This window comes from Oncorhynchus mykiss, chromosome 7 (genome assembly GCF_057628025.1).
Source record: "Oncorhynchus mykiss isolate SJ-2025 chromosome 7, ASM5762802v1, whole genome shotgun sequence".
Taxonomy (NCBI): domain Eukaryota; kingdom Metazoa; phylum Chordata; class Actinopteri; order Salmoniformes; family Salmonidae; genus Oncorhynchus; species Oncorhynchus mykiss.
The window spans coordinates 52,642,882-52,669,275 of NC_143028.1; the positions used below are offsets into that span (position 1 = coordinate 52,642,882).

At 45.2% G+C, this 26,394-nt stretch overlaps 1 protein-coding gene across 2 annotated transcripts; it reads left to right on the forward strand.

The window, feature by feature from the left end:
* On the forward strand, positions 1-26,393 carry LOC110528060 (uncharacterized). Of its 2 annotated transcripts, XM_036983614.2 has the most exons (38): positions 52-390; positions 806-932; positions 1,069-1,214; positions 3,852-4,043; positions 4,203-4,226; positions 4,441-4,524; positions 4,648-4,748; positions 4,844-5,009; positions 5,114-5,220; positions 5,343-5,570; positions 5,840-5,930; positions 6,018-6,104; positions 6,199-6,411; positions 6,659-6,858; positions 7,131-7,313; positions 7,424-7,568; positions 7,734-7,880; positions 8,107-8,337; positions 8,523-8,716; positions 8,798-8,925; positions 9,216-9,385; positions 9,671-9,850; positions 10,005-10,139; positions 10,264-10,407; positions 10,495-10,733; positions 10,896-11,055; positions 11,258-11,425; positions 11,586-12,021; positions 12,166-12,332; positions 12,556-12,676; positions 12,864-13,027; positions 14,033-14,248; positions 14,410-14,634; positions 14,768-14,917; positions 15,086-15,286; positions 16,596-16,727; positions 25,606-25,779; positions 25,874-26,393. In XM_036983614.2, the coding sequence occupies exons 1-38, from the start codon at positions 337-339 to the stop codon at positions 25,958-25,960; spliced, it is 6,117 nt and encodes a 2,038-aa protein (XP_036839509.2). In that variant the 5' UTR covers positions 52-336; the 3' UTR covers positions 25,961-26,393. The 2 variants fall into 2 exon arrangements, with proteins under 2 accessions (XP_036839510.2, XP_036839509.2); XM_036983615.2 differs by lacking the exon at positions 4,203-4,226 and having other exon boundaries at positions 1-390.
* The last annotated feature ends 1 nt before the right edge of the window (position 26,394 follows it).

Here is a 26,394-nt window from a genome sequence, read left to right on the forward strand (position 1 = left end):
CCTCGTGGAGGAGGGAGGGGGGATTTACAGTCTGCTAATCCCCTTGTCCTCAATCTTTCTCCGACAGGATGGAGCAGGACGCACCTGTGGGACGTGGGAGAAATCCTGAGATTCCAACAAACTCACAACTTTCTGTACAGCAGGCATATTTTTTGTTTTATAGTTGCTAGTGTGTCGTTCATTTAGATACGCATTTAACCGCGTGCATCCGTTAATTTTGATCTAAATCGAACGGTTAATCCTATTTGAAAACGCTACCAGCGCACGGGACTGGAGCGGAACGTTTATTTTTCGTCTCTTTCTTGCTGTTTTTGGATTCAAATCAACCGTTTCTCTATGAGCGACACGGAAAATTACAGCTCGGGTTCCAAATTGGAATCTGTAATACAGGTCATGTCATGGCTCGTGCACGATTGCACTTCTATTTATCGTTGTTTTTTAGCATGTATTGATATTCTTCTGTAAATAATTTATTGTAAAGCTTTATATAAATATCAATAGGCTACCCAATATGTTATAAGTATGTAGCCTCGTTGTAATTACAATAGACGTCTTCGCTGTGGATGCTGATGGTTTGACACTTCGACAGAGATGCCATGAAATCTGCTCTCTGTGTTATGAAAGTGTATGTATGCGTGCTCTGCAGAGTGTGAGGTCAGTGTTCTATTCTGAATACAGCTCTCTGGTAGACAGGAGTGACTGCTGAGAAGCCACCTGTCCTCATGGTACTGTGATCTGCAGGGCCCTTAGTTTTAGTCTGTCTCCGAGGAGATTAACTATAACTATGTCTTTGTCTCCCTGCCAGAGGGTGGAGGAGAGTGTGCTGTCTGAGGAGAAGAGGCTGACGGTCCGAGGTGCCTCCCCAGAAGACCCAACTACGTGTCTACCTGCACGGGTACGAGAGATTGTCACCAAGAACCTCAACGAGAGCTGTGAGTATCCAACCATCAGATTACTCTACTTTGAATGCATCTGTGATATTATAGTGTCCTGAATATTGAACAAAGCGCTGTGCTCTTCATTAACACGATTGGTTGTCTGGCACTCTCTCTCCCCACCCCACCCCAGCACCAGGAACCAGGTTCTCAGTGATGTCTGTCCAAGAGGAGAACCGGGTGCTGCAGGTAGAGCTGGGAAGGCTGGAAGACCTGCTGGCCCATAGCAAGGCGGACCGCCATGAGCTGGCTATCAAATACAGCGCAATCAGCGAGAGGGTAAGAGACAGAGAAGAGGAGGAAGAAGACCAGTAAGTAAAATATATACAATTAGATTGTCCAGGAAAAGATAACAGGATTGGATGTAAAGCACATAACAAAATGGAGGTTGAGAGAGAGAGAATTGAGGCATTTGGTGGGGATTAGTTAGTGAGTTCTCTTCTTAATTATTAGTTTGGACTGGTTGTATTACAACACTAACCTGGCTTCGAGAGGCCATATATGTGGTGGGTTTAAATGTTTCACCCACCATTGTGGTCTCTAATCTTTCCCGTAAAGGAATAGTAGGTTGAGTTGCCATACACCTGGCACTGTAAAGACCAAGCAGGCCACAGTCAAAGGGACATTTGACAGGCACATATAACAAATACCAATTTACACCATTCCCAATGTTCCTTTCATTATTTTCTTTGTCTGCTCTGGAGAATTTTGTCCGTCTCCTTGGTTACGGGGACAGGAATGAAGTGAAGTGGCATGTTGCTATGGCGTTTGTCACCCCTGGTGATTGTAAACAGGGGCTTTAGTGGGGAACAGAGGGGGGTCAGGCTAGAGGGGGAGACTCATTAGTATGGCGTTAGAATTTAGCCTTACTAAATGCGGGTGAACATCAAAGATTATTAGCCAAAACACAAACAGGAAATATCTACCATGTTATCTTTAATCAGTTTTCTTCATGGTGACAATGATTTGGCTAGCCTACAGTTAAAATGCATAAATAAAGGTTAAATAAAGGTTAAATGAAAATATTATATATTTTTAAATTAGTGATTATATTTTTTTAAATGAGCTCCGTTCCGGCCATTATTATGAGCCAGTCTCCCCTTAGTCCCTGACCCTACATTACTCATCTCATATGTATATGTATATACTGTACTCTATATCATCTACTGCATCTTGTAATACATGTATCACTAGCCACTTTAACTATGCCACTTTGTTTACATAGCCTACATTACCCATCTCATATGTATATACTGTACTCGATACCATCTACTGCATCTTGCCTATGCCGTTCTGTACCATCACTTATTCATATCTTTATGTACATATTCTCTTGCGTTCATTGCACGCTGAGTCAGTGTATATGCAACTGTTTGGGCCGCATAATTTGCCAGAATTTTATGTAATTATGACATAACATTGAAGGTTGTGCAATGTAACAGTAATATTTAGACTAATGGATGCCGCCCCTTAGATAAAATACGGAACGGTTCCGTATTTCACTGAAAGAATAAACGTCTTGTTTTCGAGATGATAGTTTCCGTATTCGACCATATTAATGACCTAAGGCTCGTATTTCGGTGTGTTATTATGTTATAAGTAAGTCTAGGATTTGATAGAGCAGTCTAACTGAGCGATGGTAGACAGCAGCAGGCGCATAAGCATTCATTCAAACAGCATTTTCGTGCGTTTTGCCAGCAGCTCTTCGTTGTGCGTCAAGCATTGTGCTGTTTATGACTTCAAGCCTATCAACTCCTGAGATTAGGCTCATGTAACCAATGTTAAATGGCTAGCTAGTTAGCGGAGTGCGCGCTAATAGCGTTTCAAACGTCACTCGCTCTGAGACTTGGAGTAGTTGTTCCCTTTGCTCTGCATGGGTAACGCTGCTTTGAGGGTGGCTGTTGTCGTTGTCGTTGTGTTCCTGGTTTGATCCCAGGTAGGGACGAGTAGAGGGACGGAAGCTATACTGTTACACTGGCAATACTAAAGTGCCTATAAGAACATCCAATAGTCAAAGGTTAATGAAATACAAATGGTATAGAGAGAAATAGTCCTATAATTCCTATAATAACTACAACCTAAAACTTCTTACCTGGGAATATTGAAGACTCATGTTAAAAGGACCACCAGATTTCATATGTTCTCATGTCCTGAGCAAGGAACTTAAACGTTAGCTTTCTTACATGGCACATATTGCACTTTTACTTTCTTCTCCAACACTTTGTTTTTGCCTTATTTAAACCAAATTGAACATGTTTCATTATTTATTTGAGGCTAAATTGATTTTATTGATGTATTATATTATATGAAGTTAAAATAAGTGTTCATTCAGTATTGTTGTAATTGTCATTATTACAAATACATGTAAAAAATCGTCCGATTAATCGGTATCGGCTTTTTTGGTCCTCCAGTAATCGGTATCGGCATTGAAAAATCATAATCGGTCGACCTCTAATATTGACATCACTTTTACAATAGCCTATGAAGGCACGCAGCTTACTTTATCGCCCCTCCCTGCTCTCTTGCTATAATGTGTGTGTTGCTCTCTGTTACGAATCCCTTTGGCCCTGCAGTCTAGAGGGGATGGAAACGAGACCCGTAACATATCTCATGCAAATCATAAGTGAAAAGGAACAGTGAGACCTAATATCAGACAACCTAATTCTACTGTCAAACACTTAAGGTTTATTGTTCAAACACACGGTAATGGGTGGTGTTGGTGGGGGGGCTGAGCTGGACCCAAGGAAAGAATTATGGTAAAACATTTCAGCATATCTTATTTGACTTTCTAGGTCTGACCACATAGCATAGCTTGCAGTCCCGAAGAAAAACAGTAAGCAACAGGGGTTACAGTGTGACTCCCCCTGTGCCACATCACCCCCTCAACCTCTCTGTTATGTGTTTTAATCTACGTAGCTAGAGCATGCGCTCTGCCTGGAGACGGGTGACGGGGAGCAGGATTCACCAGAGTCTCGCAGCCTGGCTCAGCAGAACGTGGACCTGCGCCGGCGTCTGGATGAGGAGCAGGCGGCCTACAAGCGTAAACTCACAGCCTACCAGGAGGGCCAGCAGAGACAGGCTCAGCTGGTGCAGAAGCTGCAGGCCAAGGTATGATGTATTTGTTTCCGTTCACCTCCATTTCATTTGGAGGGTAAAGAGTGTTTTACTAGTTTATTTGTAAGTCTGTAATTGTCTGCCAACCTTGTTAACAGGTTGAGCCTAATGGCGTGTTTTTTTGTTTTTTATTTACTTTATTTTTTATTGAAGAACACACAAATGAACACAAAACAGGTAATGGCTGTGTTTTTTTTATGGTTTTAATTTGGGAAGTGAGTTCATGAACCTCATAGATGTCTTCCTGTATGACATCACTGCCTTACATACTCTCCTACTAAGAATTAAACATTTTATGATGACAAATAGGAACTGACGCTGCTTATCTAATGTAATCTATATTATGTCACCAGTCAGAGAGCAGATCACCTCACTGTGTCCTCCCCTCCAGGTCCTGCAGTACAAGAAGAGGTGTGGAGATCTAGAGCAGACTCTAGTGGAGAAGTCCTCGGAGCTGGAGCAGCACAGACTGAGTGTTCGTACTGCTCTACACCACTATGGAGACATTCTGAAACAACTAACCATGCATTTAGTTACAGCATTGAGTTAATCTACAATTCACATCGGATGCGTAACTGTGATTCTTATTTCTCTTTAGGGTCGTTGTGATCTGTCCAGCAACAGTCACCGCGGAGAAGAGGTGGATCCATGCTGCGACTTGGAAAATGCTCTTATCCGGTTGGAGGAGGAACAGCAAAGGTTAGTGATTGTAATCTGCCTGGGCCAATCAGTAATGAAAATAATGGCATACAGAATTCAATGCAATTGATGCAATGCCGTGTTATGCTCCACAGGAGCAGCAGTCTGTCTGCAGTGAACGCCATGCTGAGAGAGCAGTTGGAGCAGGCAGGACACGCCAATGAGGCACTCAGCCAGGACATACGCAGGCTCACTGCTGATTGGTCTAAATCCAGGGAGGAGCTGGAGCAGAGGGAGTCTGATTGGAGGAGGGAGGAGGAGGTGGGTATTAGAAATGGGTTTTTGCAGATGGCTGTTTTAATTTTTTAAATAAGAAACACTTTTCTTATTTTCTGTCACATGCCATTTCACAATTTCTCTCTTAGTCTTTCCACAGTTATTTCAGCAGTGAGCACAGTCGTCTACTGTGCCTATGGCGACAGGTGGTGGGCTTCCTTAGGCAGGTGTCTGAGCTGAAGAGCGCTACAGAGAGGTCAGAACAACAAACTGCACAAATGCACCTCATTTTATATTGTGAAGTTGCCACGACATTTGTGCTCTATGGAATTTGTATTCTTTCATATTTCGCCCTCGGCCCCTTTCCCCCCCTGCCAGAGACCTGTCTGACATGCGTAACGAGCTGGTACAGACCTCCCACTCTATCCAGTCATCCTGCTCCGGCCTGTCCTCCACGATGCGCAACCGGGAGGGAGGGGCGGCCCTGGCTCTGGAGCGGGAGGTGGCGCTGCGGGGGCAGCTGGAGCTGCAGCTCAGAGAACGGGTGGCCGAGATGATGAGCCTGCAGACCAGGACAGACGCAGAGAGGGCCGAGCTCAACGCCAGGTCAGGGACAGAGTTGAACACTCTGCTCAGTCATTGGCAGTGTCTCAAATGGCACCCTACATAGAACACTACTTTTGACCAGAGCCCTATGGGACTCTGACACTGTCTGTCTCTCTGTGTTTACTGAGTGGCAGCCTGGTCTGTCCGGTGACGGTAAATCAAGAGGGTGAAGTGTAATGTGCATCTTAGAGATTCAATGGTGCGTGTGTGTGTGTGTGTGTGTGTGTGTGTGTGTGTGTGTGTGTGTGTGCGTGCGTGTGTGTGGTCAGACTGTCAGATGCAGTGCAAGAGTGGGAGAGGCTGAAGGGGCAGACTGAGGAGAGAGACAGAGACATGGCCTCTCTGACCAGGAGACTGGAGGTGAGATTGGCCTGTGTGACCCCAGCATAGAAACTCCCTGTAGCCATTAGCCATCATACCCCTCACTATGGTTCTATCCTCCTACAGGAGCAGAATGGCAACGATGAGACAGACATGCAGGTGATGAGAGCTCATACTGAAACACTGCTGGACACACTGAGAGACATCGCACAGGTACAGCAGTCTCTCACTTATGCACGCGCACACACACATATACACACACACACAGCAAACTTTGACCAACCTCCACATTTAAACCCCTCCCTAGACTGTCCTGTCCGATGGGGACTCGTCATCAGAGGCAGACCAGGAGAACACCGGAGCTCCTCTATTGGCTCTGCTCCGTGGCTCCTCCCCTCACCGCTCCTCGTCATCACGGCGATCCATCTCTCCCAGACGCTACTCCTTGTTGGCACCCGTCCCAGAAGCCAGCCTGTCTGCCCTGCGCTCTGCTGTCAACAGCAGACATCTCCAGCTGCAGGTACCCTGTCCCTCTGCTGCAGCTGGACACATTAACACATCTTCTACTATCTAAGTGGTTTTACTGTAGTCATTCCCTGGGATTGGGAATTGAAGCTTCTTCTAGCCTGCTTTATTACAATGTTACATTGTCCAACTTTCCTATACAAACATTTCCTATAAAAGTTGTCTTGTCTCTTAATTCCTCTGTATCACTTTCAGCATCCAGTGTTCAGTGTCCCACTCTATCCTCTCTCTCTGGTCCACAGGAGGTCCGGGGGTGCCTGTCCTCTGCCCATTCATCATTGCAGACACTGCGCAGACAGCTCGCAGAGGCGGAGTCAGCCAAGCGAGAGGCAGAGCAGCGCAGTCGGACCCTGCAGGGAGAGAGGGATGGATTTCAGATAGAAAAAGACACCACGCAGAGAGAGAGAGAACGTCTGAAACAAGACAGAGACACACTGGCTAGGTACAACCAGGAGAGTCCGCAAGCAGACTTATAAAACAACTTGGGTGATGGGAAAACCCTTTAGCACCAGGAACTGTCTTCCCTCAGGGCACTGGTTAAAGAACAGGCCTTCGTGTGCATGGAGAGAGGAGTAGCTAATGCTACATATATTATAAGCACTAGCAGTTCAATTTATTTTGAGGAAGCGCACATCTATCCTTTCATACAGTTTTACAGAAATCTCTAATCACCATGTCCTGTTGTCCTCTGTGTCTGTGTGTCTGTCCTCTCAGCGAGAAGATGGCTGTGGAGAAGGCAGCCCACACAGCTCTGATCAAGGCCCAGATCCTGCAAATGGACTGTGAAAAGCTGCAGCAGGCCGTGACGTCGGCCCAGAGAGAGCGGGATCACGAGAGAGAGGAGAAGGAGGCCGTACTGCAGGACAGAGACCGAGCCAAGGCTGAGACCGAACGAGTGTGAGTGAGAGAAGAGATCAGCGAAACCAATTGTCATTGATAGGGTGAGTGAATGGAAAACAAACCCTGTGGGCATGTCTCTGTGTCTAACGCTGTCCCTGACCCCACAGTCAGAAGCAGTGGGAGCAGAGTGAGAGCCGGGCGTCTGTCCAGCGAGGGGAGCTGTCTGTAGTGAGAGAGACCCACCACCAGGCGGAGGTAGAGAAGCAGCTGCTGGAGGGGGAGAAGGCCCAGCTCACTGAGGCTCTGAACCGGGTAAGACACACAGACAGACACGGATGATATCACTCAAACTCTCTGGATCCTCTTGTTTGGATGTTACCATTTGTTCCTCCTTTGACTTCCACTCCTTGAAAGTTCATCCCTTAAAATTTCACCCATCCTCTCTCTGTCCTGTATGTTTTCTCCTCTCTACCACAGGCTGAGAGCAGTCATACAGAGCTCTCTCTGCTGGTCAATAAGCTTCACTCTGAGGAGGCTGCCCTCCAAGACTCTCTGGCCAAGATGGGCAGCATGAACGAGGGCCTGGCCCAGGACAAGTCTGACCTCAACTCCATCATCTGCCAGGTAAGACACAGTGGGACCAACACCTTGATCAACATGTGACTAACACTTGTGGGTGAAGTCATATAGGACTGAAGCAAGAGTAACCATCAAAACAAAGCATCTCTCTGGCCTATTCTATAGGATAGGTATCATGGTATGCCTTCCTGGACCTCTTCAATTTAGGCCTTCCTCGCCCGTTCACACTCTCATACGTGTCCATGTTTCTCTCTCTCTGTCTGTCTCTCAGCTGGAGGAGGAGAAGGCCCATCTGCAGGCCCAGAAGCGTGAGGCGGAGCAGGAGAAGCTGACCATCAGAGATGAGCTGGTCCGAGTGGAGCAGGACAGACTAGAGCTGGACACCGCCCGCCTCGCCCTCCACCAATCACTGCAAGAGTCCGAGCTGAGCAGGGTGGGAATGGAGGCGGAGTTTCAGAGTCTCCGGGCAGATAGAGTGAAGCTGCAGGACAAAGTCACTCAGGTAAATGATGAGTCTCCACTCTGAATGGGAAAGTGGCATATGATAATGTGTCTTCTCAGCAAGAAAGAGCTTCAGTAATTAACAAAGCATGATCATCACTGAGTTCTGAAACCTTATTGTTCCATTGAATATGTCTGTAAATGTGTACAGTTTTACTGCATGTACCTGTGTATTTCTGCTGACAGTTGTGTGGCGAGGTGAGCTCTCTGGGGGTGGAGTTGGGCATGGCCCGGGGTGAGGAACAGAGGCAAGGTGTGGCCCTGGAGGAAGTAGGGCGGGGCAGAGTGGAGCTGGCTCGAGAGAGGGCGAGGCTGGTGGTCCAGCTGACTGCGTCAGAGAGAGAGAACACCAACCTGACTGAGGAGCTGGCCACATTCAGGTGAGATCTGTGTGTGTGCACGTGTGTGTGTGTGTGTGTGTTGAAGAATTGGTCCCTAATGTGTGTGTCGTGCCCCTGCAGGTCGGAGCGGGAGGCCCTGGAGACCAGCCTGTTTGAGGAGCAGCAGCAGCTGGTGCAGCTGGAGTCTTGCAGAGAGCAGCTGGAGACAGAGATCCAGAGCCTGCGTCTGCGCTGTGAGACAAACACTGGTGAGAAATGGAGAGAGAGAGAGAGGACAGGAGGAGGAACCAAATGAGTGAAAACAAGATGGTAGTGGCAGTGTGGCAGAGAGCGCATCAACAAGGAAGACGGAGGTATTGATATGTTAGAATGAAATATTGAGGAGCATTGATGAAGCCATAGAACATCAAAAGAACTAGGGGAAACCAGATCAAGTGTTAGTGAAAAGGAGTTGAGGAGAAATGATGCTATAGCCATTACATGACTGTCTGAACACCAGTGTGAAACTGCTCATCATGTCCCCTATTGTCCTGTGTAGCGGAGCTGAGGCGTGTGCGTGCTGATGGGGAGAATGCACTGGCACAGAGTGAGAGGGAGAGAGAGGCTCTGAGCCAGGCCCTGAGCAGCAACCAGCAGGAGTTCCAGCAGGCCCTACGCACTGCCATCACTGACCACCAGGAGGAGGCAGAGAGACTGACCGCTGAGAAGGTGCGGGGGGATGGGGGTTCTCAGACTCTGTAGAATTCTTATTTACAGTGACGGCCTACAGTAGTGTTACTAAACTGTCTAGGTCTGTTTGGAGAGGTTTCTTCTCTAGCAGTAAGAGTATTGTATGGATGGTTTTACTTGTATCCAGTACTATTAGCATTATAGTTATTTTTCTTTCTTTTGCCCGAATGTGTGTCTTGATTCTACTCAGTTGTTCGTGTTCTTTATTTGGGCTTGTCAGGGCCTTACAATGAACATCAACAACGGAGTGTGTTTGTTCTCCAGGAGGCCCTGCGTCACAGTCTGGAGTCTGAACAGGAGGGGGCACTACGCCGAGTCAGACAGGAGGCCGAAGAGCAGCTCCTCAGAGCCGAGAGAGACCGGGAAGACCTGAGAGATGAAGTGAGGAGTCTGCAGCACAACAGAGACCAGAGTCTGCTACAGGCAGAGACAGAGAAACAACAGGTCAGTCACATCTGAGAGACCAGACAGACACCATGTAATAGAGATCAGACTTTGTAATGAAGTGCAGAGTAAATAGTGATAAGATATAACTACCTTCATGAGATTGTGATCCATATGCCCAGTTCTAGAGGCCCTTTCTATTGCCCTCTGTCAGATGCTGTCCCTGAAGGAAGCAGAGAAGGCTGTGCTGTCTGAGAGAGTGTCCATCCTGCTAGAAGAGCTGGGTACTGCAGCCCTGGAGCTGGACAGACTAGCCAGAGAGGCAGCTCATTACAAAGACCAGGAGAGGGTAATTCTAGACCGCTTTAGAACTCTGTGCCCGTTCTGTACTATCCTGAATTGTTCTAAATTACATTAAAAGGCTAAACATGTATGTGTCCAAACTCAAACGTCTCCCTGACTTTTGTCTATAGGCCTCAGTGGGAGCTCTGACCATTGAGTTACTGGAGCTTCGCTCTCAGCTGGAGGATGCTGACAGTGTTCATGATCGGGAGCTACACAGGCTGCAGGAGAACTGCACTGACCTACAGACACACACGGACATTGCACTCAAAGAGGTTAGGGATGGTTAGAGTCAGGGATGGAGCCGGTGACCATTTCTGGTTCAACATTTCTTCACCACTCTCCCTAACTTCCTCTTCCAGTTGGAGGAGTGCAGAGCTTCTCTCTCAGCCAGTGAGGAGAGCCGAGACCAGGTGAGGCGGGACATAATGGAGATGGAAAGGCGCCTCAACCAAACCCGGGACACTGGAGAGGGGTACAGAAGGGACGGGGTGGAGCTACGGCGCACCCTCTGTGATGTCACCAAGGAGAGAGACACTCTCAGCCTATCAAATGCCCAACTGAGAGAGACACTGAGAAGTGCAGATACTGAAAGAATCAGGTAGAGCTTGGCTGCACACCTCCCACATGTTCAGTTCTAGTGTCACTGTTGGGTCGTAAATCCGAAAGAAAGCATCGATACAAAAGTGTGTAATGTTTGACATTTTAGTTTGACCGAACTCTCACTGCAGTAGTTGCAGTACTAATATTGTGTGTGTGTCAGTGTGAAGCGTCAGTGTGAGGAGAAGGAGCAGCGGCTGGCTGTTCTGGAGGAGAGCCTGTCGTCCGCCCAGAGAGAGGTGGCTGAACTCCGCAGCTGTTTGAGAGAGGTCGAGAGGTCACGACTGGAGGCCCGGAGAGAGCTGCAGGAGATACGCAGACAGGTCCTTCACACACACGGTCACATCTCTGAAATAATATTTGTATAATTTTACATTTATCGGTTTACCTTAAATGCAATGGAACACTCTAAATAACTTGACTAGGCATTGAGTTTTTGCTATCCACGTGATCTTACCAGGAAAAACTCCAGACTTTGGCTTAGACATAGTCTATAACTTGTCCTCCATCCGATCACTCCATCAGGTGAAGGTGCTTGATGGAGAGAAGGAACAGAAAGGGAAGGAGGTGGCTGAGCTGCAGACACGTCTCTCCCTGGAGGAGCAGAGAGAGGAGGAGAGAGGGAGGGCGATGGTCTCTCTCAAACAGAAGCTGGTCGAGGCTGACACAGCCATGACCTCCATCAAGAAAGAGGTGAGGATGGTGGAAGACATTGAGGAGGGTGTAGAGTGAGAGTTTAGGCTTGGTTAAACATAAAACTTAATCAACCTCCCTCTACACATCCCTTTCTGCTGCACCTCTCTTTCAATCTCTATCCCTCCCTCTTTGCTCCCTCTCTTTCTCCTCCCTCCAGCTGTCCATCCTCCAGAGGCGTCTGACAGAGTCAGAGTCAGGATGTCGGGGTTGTGAGAGGGAGCTGACGGCCCAGCTGCAGGAGGCCCGGGGCTGTGAGAAGAAGCTCCAGGATGAGGCCAGGAACCTGTCCCTGCGGGCCCAGACAGCCCAGGACTCCCTCACCCTGTCTAGCCTGCAGCTCAGCGAGGCCCAGGGCCGCCTGGCAGCCACCGAGGCAGAGCTGGCCCGGTCCGAGGCCGGACGCAGGGAGCTGGAGTTCCGCCTGGGCAGCCTGCAGTCGGCGCTGACCCGTACACTGGGCATCGGAGTGGGAGGCCGGAGCAGTGCCAACTGGGGCAGGAGCCCCAGGGGGAGCTCCCCAGCAGCATCCCACAGCAGCATCACACGTCACCGTAGCCTCTCGCCCCTACGCTGCTCACTGTCGCCCCCTAAAGGTGAGGGCGAACCCTTGCCAAACATCAGTGTGAAAGCAGGCTGTAATGTATTGTATTTACAGAGACTAACAAAGTCCTGTAGAATACTTGATGGGATTGGAGTTATACTTGAGGAATTACACTGATTGTCATTTTTTCTTCCAGATTTTGGAGGTTCGACCCCTGACAACACATTGGGCTGCTCGAGGCAGATCTCCCCAGAACAGGGTGACACGCCCCTCCCCATGCCTCTGCCTGAGCTGGACCCTGAGACGCTGCGCTGCGGCCTCAGAGACTTCCTCCAGGAGCTCCGAGACTCTCGGAGAGACAGGGTACTGTAGACATGATGCATGTCAGTCCAGTATCATATAAACATATAGATTTGAAATGTTATTTACCATTCCGTCAGACACATATATTAACATATATTAAGACTAAGTGATTTCTCTGTGCTAAACAATTATACAATAAATCTCTGAAATGTGAATTTATATGATAGAAATGGTCTGTCAGTGCATGACGGGGTTGTTGAACTGTGTTTCATGTTGTTTTCAGGACGAGGCTCGCTGCCAGTTGGGGGCGTTACAGAGTGTGCTGGAGGAGATGACGGGGGAGAGAGACTCCGCCCAGAACCACCTTTCTCAGCTACACAACACACTGCAGGAGTGCCAGGAGGGTGAGCCACACACACATGCACACGGGCACGCACACAAACCTTAAGAGGGCCAAGAGAGTCAATTACACAGTGAAGTCATTCACAGCCATCCAATGGCCCAGGACGGGCTCACATTATGCACACATTGGCATATAGACCTTGTCTGTGAATGCTCCAGTGTTGTGACTGTCTGTGTGTTTCCGTCCAGGTAAGCGTGGTGTTGACGGGCGTCTGAGCTCCACCCAGGCCATGCTCCAGCAGCAGGAGGAGACGGTGAGGAGGGGAGAGAGGGAGAGGAGGGCCCTCACTGACAGAGTCAAGGTTCTGGAGAGAGCCCTGCAGACTGCAGAGACGGAGAGGAAACACACACAGGTACACATATTGCAGAGACTGAAACTCACACCTGAACTCACATAAACACATATTTACTGTATTGTATGTGGAAGAACTTCTCTGACTAGGATTCTTGTGTCTGCTAACACAATGCTGCACACTGACCTGCCAACACTGTCGTATGGTGACCCTGCAGGAAGCATTAGGTGGGAGCAGAAAACTGACGGTGACTGTCATAACAACAGATGCCACAGAAACACTGAGTAATTAAACACAACTTCATGTCATATCTCTGGCCAAAGCAACTCCATATGTCCAGCCCTCACACAACCCTAGGAAACACAAGAAAAGTGCTCTCTGCTTATGAGAGAGAATTTATGATTATAGTTAGAGGGTCCAAATCAAATGGTCAGGTGAATGCTTTCTGTTGCTGGAAAGAGAGGGGTTAAATTTGGTTAGAAAAAGAGGGGGGGATTTGAGCATTAGAGGGAGTTGAGAGAAGGAGGGAGGGATGTGGCCAGCTGTGTGTTTATGTCTGTCTGGCCTCTCTGTGAGAGTGTTTGTGGAGTGTCTGTGTTTGCCCTCATGTCTAGTTCTATAGCTCTCTACAGCAGGGGTACTCAACTACTATTTGAGAAAGTCCAGTCACACACATTCCCTAAATTACATAGGTCCGGATGGATATAGTCATTACTTGGCTTAGTAACAAACCCCCACAACGTGACCCATGCGACCCCCAAACTGTTCACACCTCTCTTGTTGGTGGAGAAACATTTTTGCAGTTTTAAAGCAAATTTCCTGCAATTCTACACTTTGCCATGTCTTATGTGTACCTGAGTGACTCAACAAAATCAATGTAGTCGTTGAGTATGGCTGCTCTAGTCTCTAGCCCTCTCATTAGACAAGCAGCCTTTCTGCTGTCAGACTGTCACATACTGTATCTGTATGGACTGGCTGGCTTTGACATGTGACTGCCAGTTTCAGATCTTTCTCTCTCACATTGTCTCTCTCACTCTCTCCTCTTTCTCGCCCTCCTCCCTGTAGGACCAGTTGAGTAAGCAGCGTGCGGGCGAGGTGCGTCTGGAGGCTGAGCGGAGGAGACTGCAGGAGGCCCTGGAGACTGCCGAGGCCCGAGGGACCAGGGTGGAGCTGGGGAGACGCAGCCTGGAGGGGGAGCTGCATAGACTCAAACTGAGCCTCGGGGACAGGGAGGCTGAGAGCCAGACCACCCAGGAGCGCCATGACGTACTACTCAAACAGGTAGCACACTGGATGGACACTCTTACCCACATGTCTATGAACAGATACATCCCTGATAGAGGCAGGTTATGCTGAGATTTAACCAGAATCAAATGGGAATACACTTAAACCGTATACACACTCAAAGCACTAATACACACTGTGTTGTGGATCTGTCCCAGGTGTCGGAGGGGGAGAGCCGTGTGACGTCGCTCCAGAGAGAGGTGGAAAGGCTGAGCCAAGCTCTGTCTAAAGTCCATGAAGGAGAGGCCTGTCTCAGAGAGAAGACCCAGAACCTTTCACAGAGCCTCCAGGAGGCCACGGCTGCCCACAGCGCCACCCAGGGGCGCCTGGTCGCACTGCAGAAGACCCTGGGGCTGGCCGAGCAGGACCGCAGGCATCTACAGGTGGGCGGAGAGGAACCATTGATGGGACAGTAGGGATGAATTTCAAGTGTTTGTTGTCAAGGTTCATCCCTGTAATTTAAATAGGATTACAGCAAATTGTAATGAGCAGTGAATGGAGTGTTGCTGTGTTCAGGAACGAGTGGATGTAGCGCGGGCCTCCCTGGCGGAGGGGAAGAGAGGCATGGTGGCCCTCACTGAGCGAGTGCAGAGCCTTCAGACTGAGCTGACCCAGAGCGAGCTGAGACGAGGAGAGCTGGAGGCAGAGCTGGCCCACACACAGGAGGTGTGTGAGAGAGACTTTTACCCATACATAATCATTACCTGAAGGATAGGGGTAAAGACATAGCGGGGGCATGTAAAGAATTGAAATGGAGAAAAAGAGCGAGAGAGAAAGAGACATAGGCCTGATTCTCATCTGTGTAGCTGTTCCTTCACCCTGTCTGTCCTGTAGGCCCTGCGTCAACGGTCCACCAGTCTGACAGAGGCCCAGCACAGTGCCCAGTCAGCCCAGGCAGAGAGAGCGGCTGCAGAGGAGAGGCTGCGGGGGCTGCAGAGGGCCGTGGCCGTGCTGGAGACCGAGAAGAAAGATGCGGAGAGACAGGCTGTCCGCCTGGAGAAGGACAAAAATGCATTGAGAAATACACTGGACAAGGTGAGACGAAGACAAGACCGTGAGATAAACACCAAACACAACAGCCATCAGGAATATACACAGAGTCTGGAAATATTAACACCTTCCTAATATTGACTTGCACCCACCCCCCTGTCGTTCTCTGTAAACATCATCAATGCATTGACTCGCTCCTGTAGATTCATGCTTTACAATATCTGTAAAGTACGACCTTTCCTCACACAGGAAGTGGTGCAGGTCCTAATCCAGGCACTTGTCATCTCCCGTGTAGACTACTGCAACTCACTGTTGGCTGGGTTCCCCGCTTGTGCCATCAAACCACTACAAGTTATCCCGAATGCCGCAGCCCGCCTGGTGTTCAACCTTCCCAAGTTGTCCCATGTCACCCCACTCCGCCGCACACTCCACTGGCTTCCAGTCGAAGCTCGCATCCGCTTCAAAACCTTGGTGCTTGCCTAAGGAGCAGCAAGGCAAACTGCCCCTTCCTACCTTTAGGCTATGCTCAAACCCTACACCCCAACCGAGTGCTCTGTTCTGCCACCTCTGGTCTCTTGGCCCGCCCCCCCCTACAGGGGGTCAACTCCCACTCCGCACAGTCAAGGCTATTTTATGTCCTGGCACCCCAATGGTGGAACGAGGTTCCCCCTAACGTCAGGACAGCGGAGTCCCTACCCATTTTCAAAAACGTCTGAAACCCTACCTCTTCAAAGAGTATCTGAAATAAATCCCACGGCACTTGTCTTTTCTTACAAGTGTATCCGATGTGAAATGGCTAGCTAGTTAGCGGTGGTGCGTGCTAATAGCGTTTCAATCGGTGACGTCACACGCTCTGAGACCTTGAAGTAGTTGTTCCCCTTGTTCTGCGAGGGCCGTGGCTTTTGTGGCGCAATGGGTAACGGTGCTTCGAGGGTGGCTGTTGTCGATGTGTGCAGAGGGTCCCTGGTTCGAGCCTAGGTAGGGATGAGTAGAGGGACAGAAGCTATACTGTTACACTAGCACTGACTTTATTGAGGGAAAATTTAACTACTTTATTGAGGGGAAAATTTAACTACTTTATTGAGGGGAAAATGTAACTACTTTTTTGAGGGGATAATGTAACTACTTTTTTGAGGGGATAATGTACTTCCTACGACTGTAATAGGTGGTTTTCTCACTATCTTGAGATGCTCACTAATTCTAAGTCGCTCTGGATAAGTGTCTGCTAAGTGACTAAAATGCCAAATCTAATTTTCTATTAAAATGCGGAATTGACTGAATTAAATATGAAATGGACTCTAACCTTTGAGTGGTACTGAGGTGATTGTGACCGTTTGGGACTGTCTCTTGTCAGGTGGAGCGTCAGAAGCTGAAGACTGAGGAGGGTAGCATGCGTCTGTCTGCAGAGAAGGGCCTCCTGGATCGCTCCCTCACCACTGCCGAGCAGGAGCTGCAGAACGCACAGAGACAGATAGCACTGCTACAGGTGGGCAAGGACTAGTAGGGAGAATGTAAACTGTAGAGAAAGGCAAAGAAAGGTGAACTTTACTTCAGGGGGTAGCAGTAAGGTGACAGTGACTGTCATGAGATGTGGCTGAGTGTTTCCTCAACATGTGAGTCATCGTATTTCCCCTGCTAAATTAGCATAATTAATGATGGAGTCAGGCGTTAGTTATTAACTTGACCTTTATTTAGTTGGTTGGTTCTGTGTGGGTCAATGTGGTAATGAAACAATAATTTACATTACATTTTTCCTCGGCGCACACATTAGTATTTTACTGGGGTCAAACTCAATTTGATAATACAAAGCATTCATCAAAGTCAAGTCCCATAGCATATGATTGTAAGATAAAAATCAACCCCTCCCCCAACCACCAGTAAACCCCTCATTCACTGAGGCGATTGGCTGATGTTGGTGTACATGTTTTATTTGGCTGCTTTGTGAAAGGAGAAGTTGGTGGATGTAAGAAAGAAAATAACATTTTCCATGGCGAGTGTCTCAATGTCCGGTGTTTGTCTAGTCATTGCTATAATAGAAGACCAGGATAATTTCTACTTTGTAGTTTGTCTGAAATTCTCTGTACAGATAAGTGAGGGGGTTAGTCAGGTGAGATGGTGCTTTTGTTGCAGATTATTGTACTTTCCTCTTCATTAGTTTGACCCTCCCAGAGAGCCTGTCTGTTATTCCCTGAGCTCCGGGGGTCGTGTTCACTTCAAAGCCAGCCAAATGAAACCCCATGCAGGCGTGTGTTGGAATCACTACCAAATGGCTGCTAGTTAGATGTCTAATGTTGAGCAGTTAAGCAGAATTGTTTGGCTTGTTTGTCCTTGGTCTGGACCCTGATGGTGTCTGTTACGACTGAAGTTTTATAACAACGTGCACATCATCCTTGACATACATTTTGTACATAAATGACATGATGTGGCCTAGCTAGTAGGCCACTGTTGAATAGTATTTTACTGTGGAGACTTTGTTAAATAGTTGGAATTGTAAGAGTTGTTTCCCAGTCCCTTTCTCTGTGATGTCATTCTAATGGAATACAGAAAGAACATAACCCTGTCCCTTTCTCTGTGATGTCATTCTAATGGAATACAGAAAGAACATAACCCTGTCCCTTTCTCTGTGATGTCATTCTAATGGAATACAGAAAGAACATAACCCTGTCCCTTTCTCTGTGATGTCATTCTAATGGAATACAGAAAGAACATAACCCTGTCCCTTTCTCTGTGATGTCATTCTAATGGAATACAGAAAGAACATAACCCTGTCCCTTTCTCTGTGATGTCATTCTAATGGAATACAGAAAGAACATAACCCTGTCCCTTTCTCTGTGATGTCATTCTAATGGAATACAGAAAGAACCAAAAAAAACCTGTCCTCAAACATTTACATCAAAAGTTGCAAAGTTATGAACAAAGACACAAAACATCCACATCAAATTACAGATTTTTCTTGATCAAATAACATGGAAAACAACAACTTTTTGTGCAGTATTAATTTAACTTCCTTATAAACCACTTTTACACAATGTAAATGTACATAGGCTGGTCATCTAGGTTTGTACCTGTAGACTTTCCATCACCATGAAGAAAAACAGTACAGTAATGGAGTACATCAATGGTTTGTGATGATGTAGCTAGAGCATGGTGCTTGCAATGTGGCTAGAGCATGGTGCTTGCAATGTGGCTAGAGCATGGTGCTTGCAATGTGGCTAGAGCATGGTGCTTGCAATGTGGCTAGAGCATGGTGCTTGCAATGTGGCTAGAGCATGGTGCTTGCAATGTGGCTAGAGCATGGCGTTTGCAATGCTAGTGTTGTGGGTTCGATTCCCACGGGGGACAAGTATGAAAATATATGCACTCACTGCTATGTTTCTCTAGATAAGAGCATCTACTAAAATGGAAAAGGAATGAATAGACCGTTTCAGTTTTCACATAGAAATACAGTGCCTTGCGAAAGTATTCGGCCCCCTTGAACTTTGCGACCTTTTGCCACATTTCAGGCTTCAAACATAAAGATATAAAACTGTATTTTTTTGTGAAGAATCAACAACAAGTGGGACACAATCATGAAGTGGAACGACATTTATTGGATATTTCAAACTTTTTTAACAAATCAAAAACTGAAAAATTGGGCGTGCAAAATTACTTTCAGTGCAGCAAACTCTCTCCAGAAGTTCAGTGAGGATCTCTGAATGATCCAATGTTGACCTAAATGACTAATGATGATAAATACAATCCACCTGTGTGTAATCAAGTCTCCGTATAAATGCACCTGCACTGTGATAGTCTCAGAGGTCCGTTAAAAGCGCAGAGAGCATCATGAAGAACAAGGAACACACCAGGCAGGTCCGAGATACTGTTGTGAAGAAGTTTAAAGCCGGATTTGGATACAAAAAGATTTCCCAAGCTTTAAACATCCCAAGGAGCACTGTGCAAGCGATAATATTGAAATGGAAGGAGTATCAGACCACTGCAAATCTACCAAGACCTGGCCGTCCCTCTAAACTTTCAGCTCATACAAGGAGAAGACTGATCAGAGATGCAGCCAAGAGGCCCATGATCACTCTGGATGAACTGCAGAGATCTACAGCTGAGGTGGGAGACTCTGTCCATAGGACAACAATCAGTCGTATATTGCACAAATCTGGCCTTTATGGACGAGTGGCAAGAAGAAAGCCATTTCTTAAAGATATCCATAAAAAGTGTTGTTTAAAACCTGTTAAGGATATGGCAGACATAGAGAGATTGGGTACCCCTAGTAAACTGGAAAAAAAATCTGTCAAAAATTGCTAATATATGCAAATAAAAAGTATTATTGGATAGAAAACACTCTAAAGATTATAAAACCGTTGGAATTATGTCTGTAAGTATAGCAGAACTCACAGGGCAGGCATTCTTCCAAACTAGTTTTTGTGGCCATGAAAGTTGGAGCAACTTTGACGTCATGGCCCCCACCCTTCCCAACCAGTTATGATTCTGGGGACACTTTCTATCTCTTCCGCTAGATGTCCTCTTTCAGTAGAGCTTTGAATCGTTCAAATCCCGCGAGAATTGACCCTATGGGAGTGAAATTAGTGCGTGCCACGAGAGAATAGGCTGTGCGTATGGGCGCGAATTGGTCCCAGCCATTCCTTTGTTCCAGCACTCAAGAGAAGGGCAGACGATGGCCGATTGAATTGAAGTTTGTTTTGCGTGTCTAAAACATCATAAAGCTTGCTTCTGCACTTAGTTTGACCTGTTTAGTCGACATATAATATGTAATTTTGAAGTTTTGATGCGCAACTTTTCCGGACCAGAGGACGTTTTGGGTGCATTTCAGCTGATGTTATTAGCAGTAGCTAATACAAAGACGCAAGACTTGAAACCAAACGATGTATTGGGTAAGTATGAAGCCTTCCAGAACATTCTGAACGAAGACCATCGAAGGTAAGGGAATATTTATGCTTAAATCTGTGTTTCTGTTGACTCCAACATTACGTAGAAATGTAGCTTGGAACTGAGCGCCGTCTCAGCATATAGAATAGTGTGCGATTTCTGTAACGTTAAAAATAAATCTAACACAGCGGTTGCATAAAGAAGCAGTGTATCTTTCTAACTATATGTAGAACATGTATATTTAGTCAAAGTTTATGATGTCTATTTACGTTATCTTGCCGCGCTACATAGATTTCCTGCGGGCATTTTTGAGTAATTTCTGAACGTGAACTCACTGTAAATGGACATTTATGGATATAAATGGCATATTATTGAAAAAAAAAAATATGTACTGTGTAACATGTCATATTACTGTCATCTGATGAAGATTTTCAAAAGGTTAGTGAGCGATTTATTTTTTAATCCTGCGTTTGTTGATTGCATGTTTTGGCTATTCAAATGAGCTGTGTCTGGTGGTGGTTTTACATATATATGTGCTATGTTTTCGCCGTAAAACATTTTAGAAATCTGACTTGCTGGCTAGATGAACAAGGTGTTTATCTTTCATTTGAGCTATTGGACTTGTTAATGTGTGGAGGTTAAATATTTTTAAGAATATTTTTGCGTTCCATGCGCCACCGTTTCAGCTGAACGTGGGAGGGTTGATTCCCAATTGGGAACCAGTATCGTAGACAGGTTAAAGTTTGCCACAAGCCACCTGGGAGACACACCAAACATGTGGAAGAAGTTGCTCTGGTCAGATGAAACCAAAATTGAACTTTTTGGCAACAATGCAAAACGTTATATTTGGCGTAAAAGCAACACAGCTGAACACACCATCCCCACTGTCAAACATGGTGGTGGCAGCATCATGGTTTGGGCCTGCTTTTCTTCAGCAGGGACAGGGAAGATGGTTAAAATTGATGGGAAGATGGATGGAGCCAAATACAGGACCATTCTGGAAGAAAACCTGATGGAGTCTGCAAAAGACCTGAGACTGGGACGGAGATTTGTCTTCCAACAAGACAATGATCCAAAACATAAAGCAAAATCTACAATGGAATGGTTCAAAAATAAACATATCCAGGTGTTAGAATGGCCAAGTCAAAGTCCAGACCTGAATCCAATCGAGAATCTGTGGAAAGAACTGAAAACTGCTGTTCACAAATGCTCTCCATCCAACCTCACTGAGCTCGAGCTGTTTTGCAAGGAGGAATGGGAAAAAATTTCAGTCTCTCGATGTGCAAAACTGATAGAGACATACCCCAAGCGACTTACAGCTGTAATCGCAGCAAAAGGTGGCGCTACAAAGTATTAACTTAAGGGGGCTGAATAATTTTGCACGCCCAATTTTTCAGTTTTTGATTTGTTAAAAAAGTTTGAAATATCCAATAAATGTCGTTCCACTTCATGATTGTGTCCCACTTGTTGTTGATTCTTCACAAAAAAATACAGTTTTATATCTTTATGTTTGAAGCCTGAAATGTGGCAAAAGGTCGCAAAGTTCAAGGGGGCCGAATACTTTCGCAAGGCACTGTATATAGGGAAGGTAATCAGGGAAGTGATGGGGTCCAGGTGAGTGTCATAATGCAAAGATGTGCGTAACCATGGTAACAAGCAGGCTGGTGACCTAGAGGCCGGAGAGGGAGCACACTTGACAGATTACAGCTGTGAGTCTTTCTGGTTAAGTCTCTAAAAGCTTTCCACACCTGGACTGTGCAACATTTGCCCATTACTATTTTAAACATTCTTCAAGTTCTGTCAAATTGGTTGCTGATCATTGGTAGACAGGTATTGTCAAGTATTGCCATAGATTTTCAATTAGATTTAAGTGAAAACTTCAACTTGGCCACTCAGGAACATTCACTGCCTTCTTGTTGTTGATTCTTCACAAAAAAATACAGTTTTATATCTTTATGTTTGAAGCCTGAAATGTGGCAAAAGGTCGCAAAGTTCAAGGGGGCCGAATACTTTCACACGGCACTGTAAGTCATTCCCTGTCCCTTTACTAGTCCTGTATTAACAGGCCTTTACTAGTCCTGTATTATTAGTCCTGTATTACTAGTCCTGTATTAACAGACCTTTACTAGTCCTGTATTATTAGTCCTGTATTACTAGTCCTGTATTAACAGACCTTTACTAGTCCTGTATTAACAGACCTTTACTAGTCCTGTATTAACAGACCTTTACTAGTCCTGTATTAACAGACCTTTACTAGTCCTGTATTAACAGACCTTTACTAGTCCTGTATTAACATACCTTTACTAGTCCTGTATTAACAGACCTTTACTAGTCCTGTATTAACAGACCTTTACTAGTCCTGTATTAACAGACCTTTACTAGTCCTGTATTAGATTACCTATACTAGTCCTGTATTAACAGACCTTTACTAGTCATGTATTAACAGACCTTTACTAGTCCTGTATTAACAGACCTTTACTAGTCCTGTATTACTAGTCCTGTATTAACAGACCTTTACTAGTCCTGTATTAACAGACGTATATAGACGTCTGTAACACTGGACCTTTACTAGTCCTGCATTAACATACCTTTACTAGTCCTGTATTAACATACCTTTACTAGTCCTGTATTAACAGACCTTTACTAGTCCTGCATTAACATACCTTTACTAGTCCTGTATTAACATACCTTTACTAGTCATGTATTAACAGGCCTTTACTAGTCCTGTATTATTAGTCCTGTATTATTAGTCCTGTATTACTAGTCCTGTATTAACAGACCTTTACTAGTCCTGTATTAACATAACTTTACTAGTCCTGTATTAACAGACCTTTACTAGTCCTGTATTATTAGTCCTGTATTATTAGTCCTGTATTACTAGTCCTGTATTAACAGACCTTTACTAGTCCTGTATTAACAGACCATTACTAGTCCTGTATTACTAGTCCTGTATTACTTGTCCTGTATTAACAGACCTTTACTAGTCCTGTATTAACAGACCTTTACTAGTCCTGTATTACTAGTCCTGTATTAACAGATCTTTACTAGTCCTGTATTAACAGACCTTTACTAGTCCTGTATTACTAGTCCTGTATTACTAGTCCTGTATTAACAGATCTTTACTAGTCCTGTATTAACAGACCTTTACTAGTCCTGTATTACTAGTCCTGTATTACTAGTCCTGTATTAACAGACCTTTACTAGTCCTGTATTAACAGACCTTTACTAGTCCTGTATTACTAGTCCTGCATTACTAGTCCTGTATTAACAGACCTTTACTAGTCCTGTATTAACAGACCTTTTCTAGTCCTGTATTAACAGACCTTTACTAGTCCTGTATTAACAGACCTTTACTAGTCCTGTATTAACTGACATTTACTAGTCCTGTATTAACAGACCTTTACTAGTCCTGTATTAACAGACCTTTACTAGTCCTGTATTAACAGACCTTTACTAGTCCTGTATTAACATACCTTTACTAGTCCTGTATTAACAGATCTTTACTAGTCCTGTATTAACAGACCTTTACTAGTCCTGTATTAACAGACTTTTACTAGTCCTGTATTAACAGACCTTTACTAGTCCTGTATTAACAGACCTTTACTAGTCCTGTATTAACAGACCTTTACTAGTCCTGTATTACTAGTCTTGTATTACTAGTCCTGTATTAACAGACCTTTACTAGTCCTGTATTAACAGACCTTTACTAGTCCTGTATTAACAGGCCTTTACTAGTCCTGTATTACTAGTCCTGTATTAACAGACCTTTACTAGTCCTGTATTAACAGACGTATATAGACGTCTGTAACACTGGACCTTTACTAGTCCTGTATTAACAGACCTTTACTAGTCCTGTATTAACAGACCTTTACTAGTCCTGTATTAACAGACCTTTACTAGTCCTGTATTTACTAGTCCTGTATTAACAGACCTTTACTAGTCCTGTATTAACAGACCTTTACTAGTCCTGTATTAGTGGACCTTTACTAGTCCTGTATTAACAGACCTTTACTAGTCCTGTATTAACAGACCTTTACTAGTCCTGTATTAGTGGACCTTTACTAGTCCTGTATTAACAGACCTTTACTAGTCCTGTATTAACAGACCTTTACTAGTCCTGTATTAACAGACCTTTACTAGTCCTGTATTAACAGTCCTTTACTAGTCCTGTATTATTAGTCCTGTATTACTAGTCCTGTATTAACAGACCTTTACTAGTCCTGTATTAACAGACCTTTACTAGTCCTGTATTACTAGTCTTGTATTACTAGTCCTGTATTACTAGTCCTGTATTAACAGACCTTTACTAGCCCTGTATTAGTGGACCTTTACTAGTCCTGTATTAACAGACCTTTACTAGTCCTGTATTACTAGTCCTGTATTACTAGTCCTGTATTACTAGTCCTCTATTAACAGACCTTTACTAGCCCTGTATTAGTGGACCTTTACTAGTCCTGTATTAACAGATCTTTACTAGTCCTGTATTAACAGGCCTTTACTAGTCGTGTATTAACAGACCTTTACTAGTCCTGTATTAACAGACCTTTACTAGTCCTGTATTAACAGACCTTTACTAGTCCTGTATTAACAGACCTTTACTAGTCCTGTATTAACATACCTTTACTAGTCCTGTATTAACAGACCTTTACTAGTCCTGTATTACTAGTCCTGTATTACCAGTCCTGTATTAACAGACCTTTACTAGCCCTGTATTAGTGGACCTTTACTAGTCCTGTATTAACATACCTTTACTAGTCCTGTATTAACAGATCTTTACTAGTCCTGTATTAACAGACCTTTACTAGTCCTGTATTAACATACCTTTACTAGTCCTGTATTAACAGACCTTTACTAGTCCTGTATTAACAGATCTTTACTAGTCCTGTATTAACAGACCTTTACTAGTCCTGTATTAACAGACCTTTACTAGTCCTGTATTAACAGATCTTTACTAGTCCTGTATTAACAGACCTTTACTAGTCCTGTATTAACATACCTTTACTAGTCCTGTATTAACATACCTTTACTAGTCCTGTATTAACAGACCTTTACTAGTCCTGTATTAACAGACCTTTACTAGTCCTGTATTAACAGACCTTTACTAGTCCTGTATTAACAGACCTTTACTAGTCCTGTATTAACAGATCTTTACTAGTCCTGTATTAACAGACCTTTACTAGTCCTGTATTAACAGATCTTTACTAGTCCTATATTAACAGACCTTTACTAGTCCTGTATTAACAGACCTTTACTAGTCCTGTATTAACAGACCTTTACTAGTCCTGTATTTGCAGGCGGATATAGACATAATCAGCACAGACATATTTTTTATTCTGTATCCCCGAACTACTATGCCATGTATTGTTGACATACCTCTTGTTAGCACCTAGAAAACTACTCTTACCCTAAGTCTCTGACTTGGTGTTTCTGTGGCCCAGTGATTAACACTCCTCTCTATCTGTTTCTATGTCTCTCTGTGTATCCAGGCCCAGCTGGCTGAGATGGAGCAGTCCCACAGTGAGAGTGAGAGCTCTGTCCTCCAGCATGATGAGGTGCTGCGTGAGGCAGAGAAGCTGAGGGTCACCCAGAGGGAGTTAGAAAGGATTCTGGCTGCCCGGGACAGAGCCCACCGCCACCGTGTCAAAGGCCTTGAGGAGCAGGTATGTACACGCACAAGGTGAAAGGTTAAAGGGCGAGAAGACAAACCATGAATGTCTGTGTGTCAGTCCCTGACCCTCTCTGTCTGTCCCACAGGTGTCCACTCTGAAGGAGCAGCTACAGCAGGAGATGAGTCATAGACAGCCCTCTCTACCCACCTCCCTCATATCTGGGGGTAACTGAGCACTGAGCAGCGCTCAAGGGAAATGCTCAGTAACAGGGACGTAAACAAATGTGTTCCCAATTTGAGAGAAATAAGCTTTTTGTGTGTATGGACATTTTCTTGGATCTTTTATTTCAGCTCATGGGACCAACACTTTACATGTTGGGTCTTATTTTTGTTCAGTATACTTGTAACAAACTAGAAATAGCACATATCGAAGTGCATTATTTATAACTATTAGGATTATGTATAGGGTTGAATGCACATGCATCAATCAAGTGGATTTGAAAATGAGGGAACAGTTGTGTATCTGGAAGATATTAATGTTGATCAAGGATCTTTGACTACAATGCCTGTTTGTTTGAGTCCATGACAACCAGCTCACCAGGGCAGATTGATCCGTATAAAGTGCCAACAAACAAACTCATCACAATAAAATCACTCCAAGCTGAAG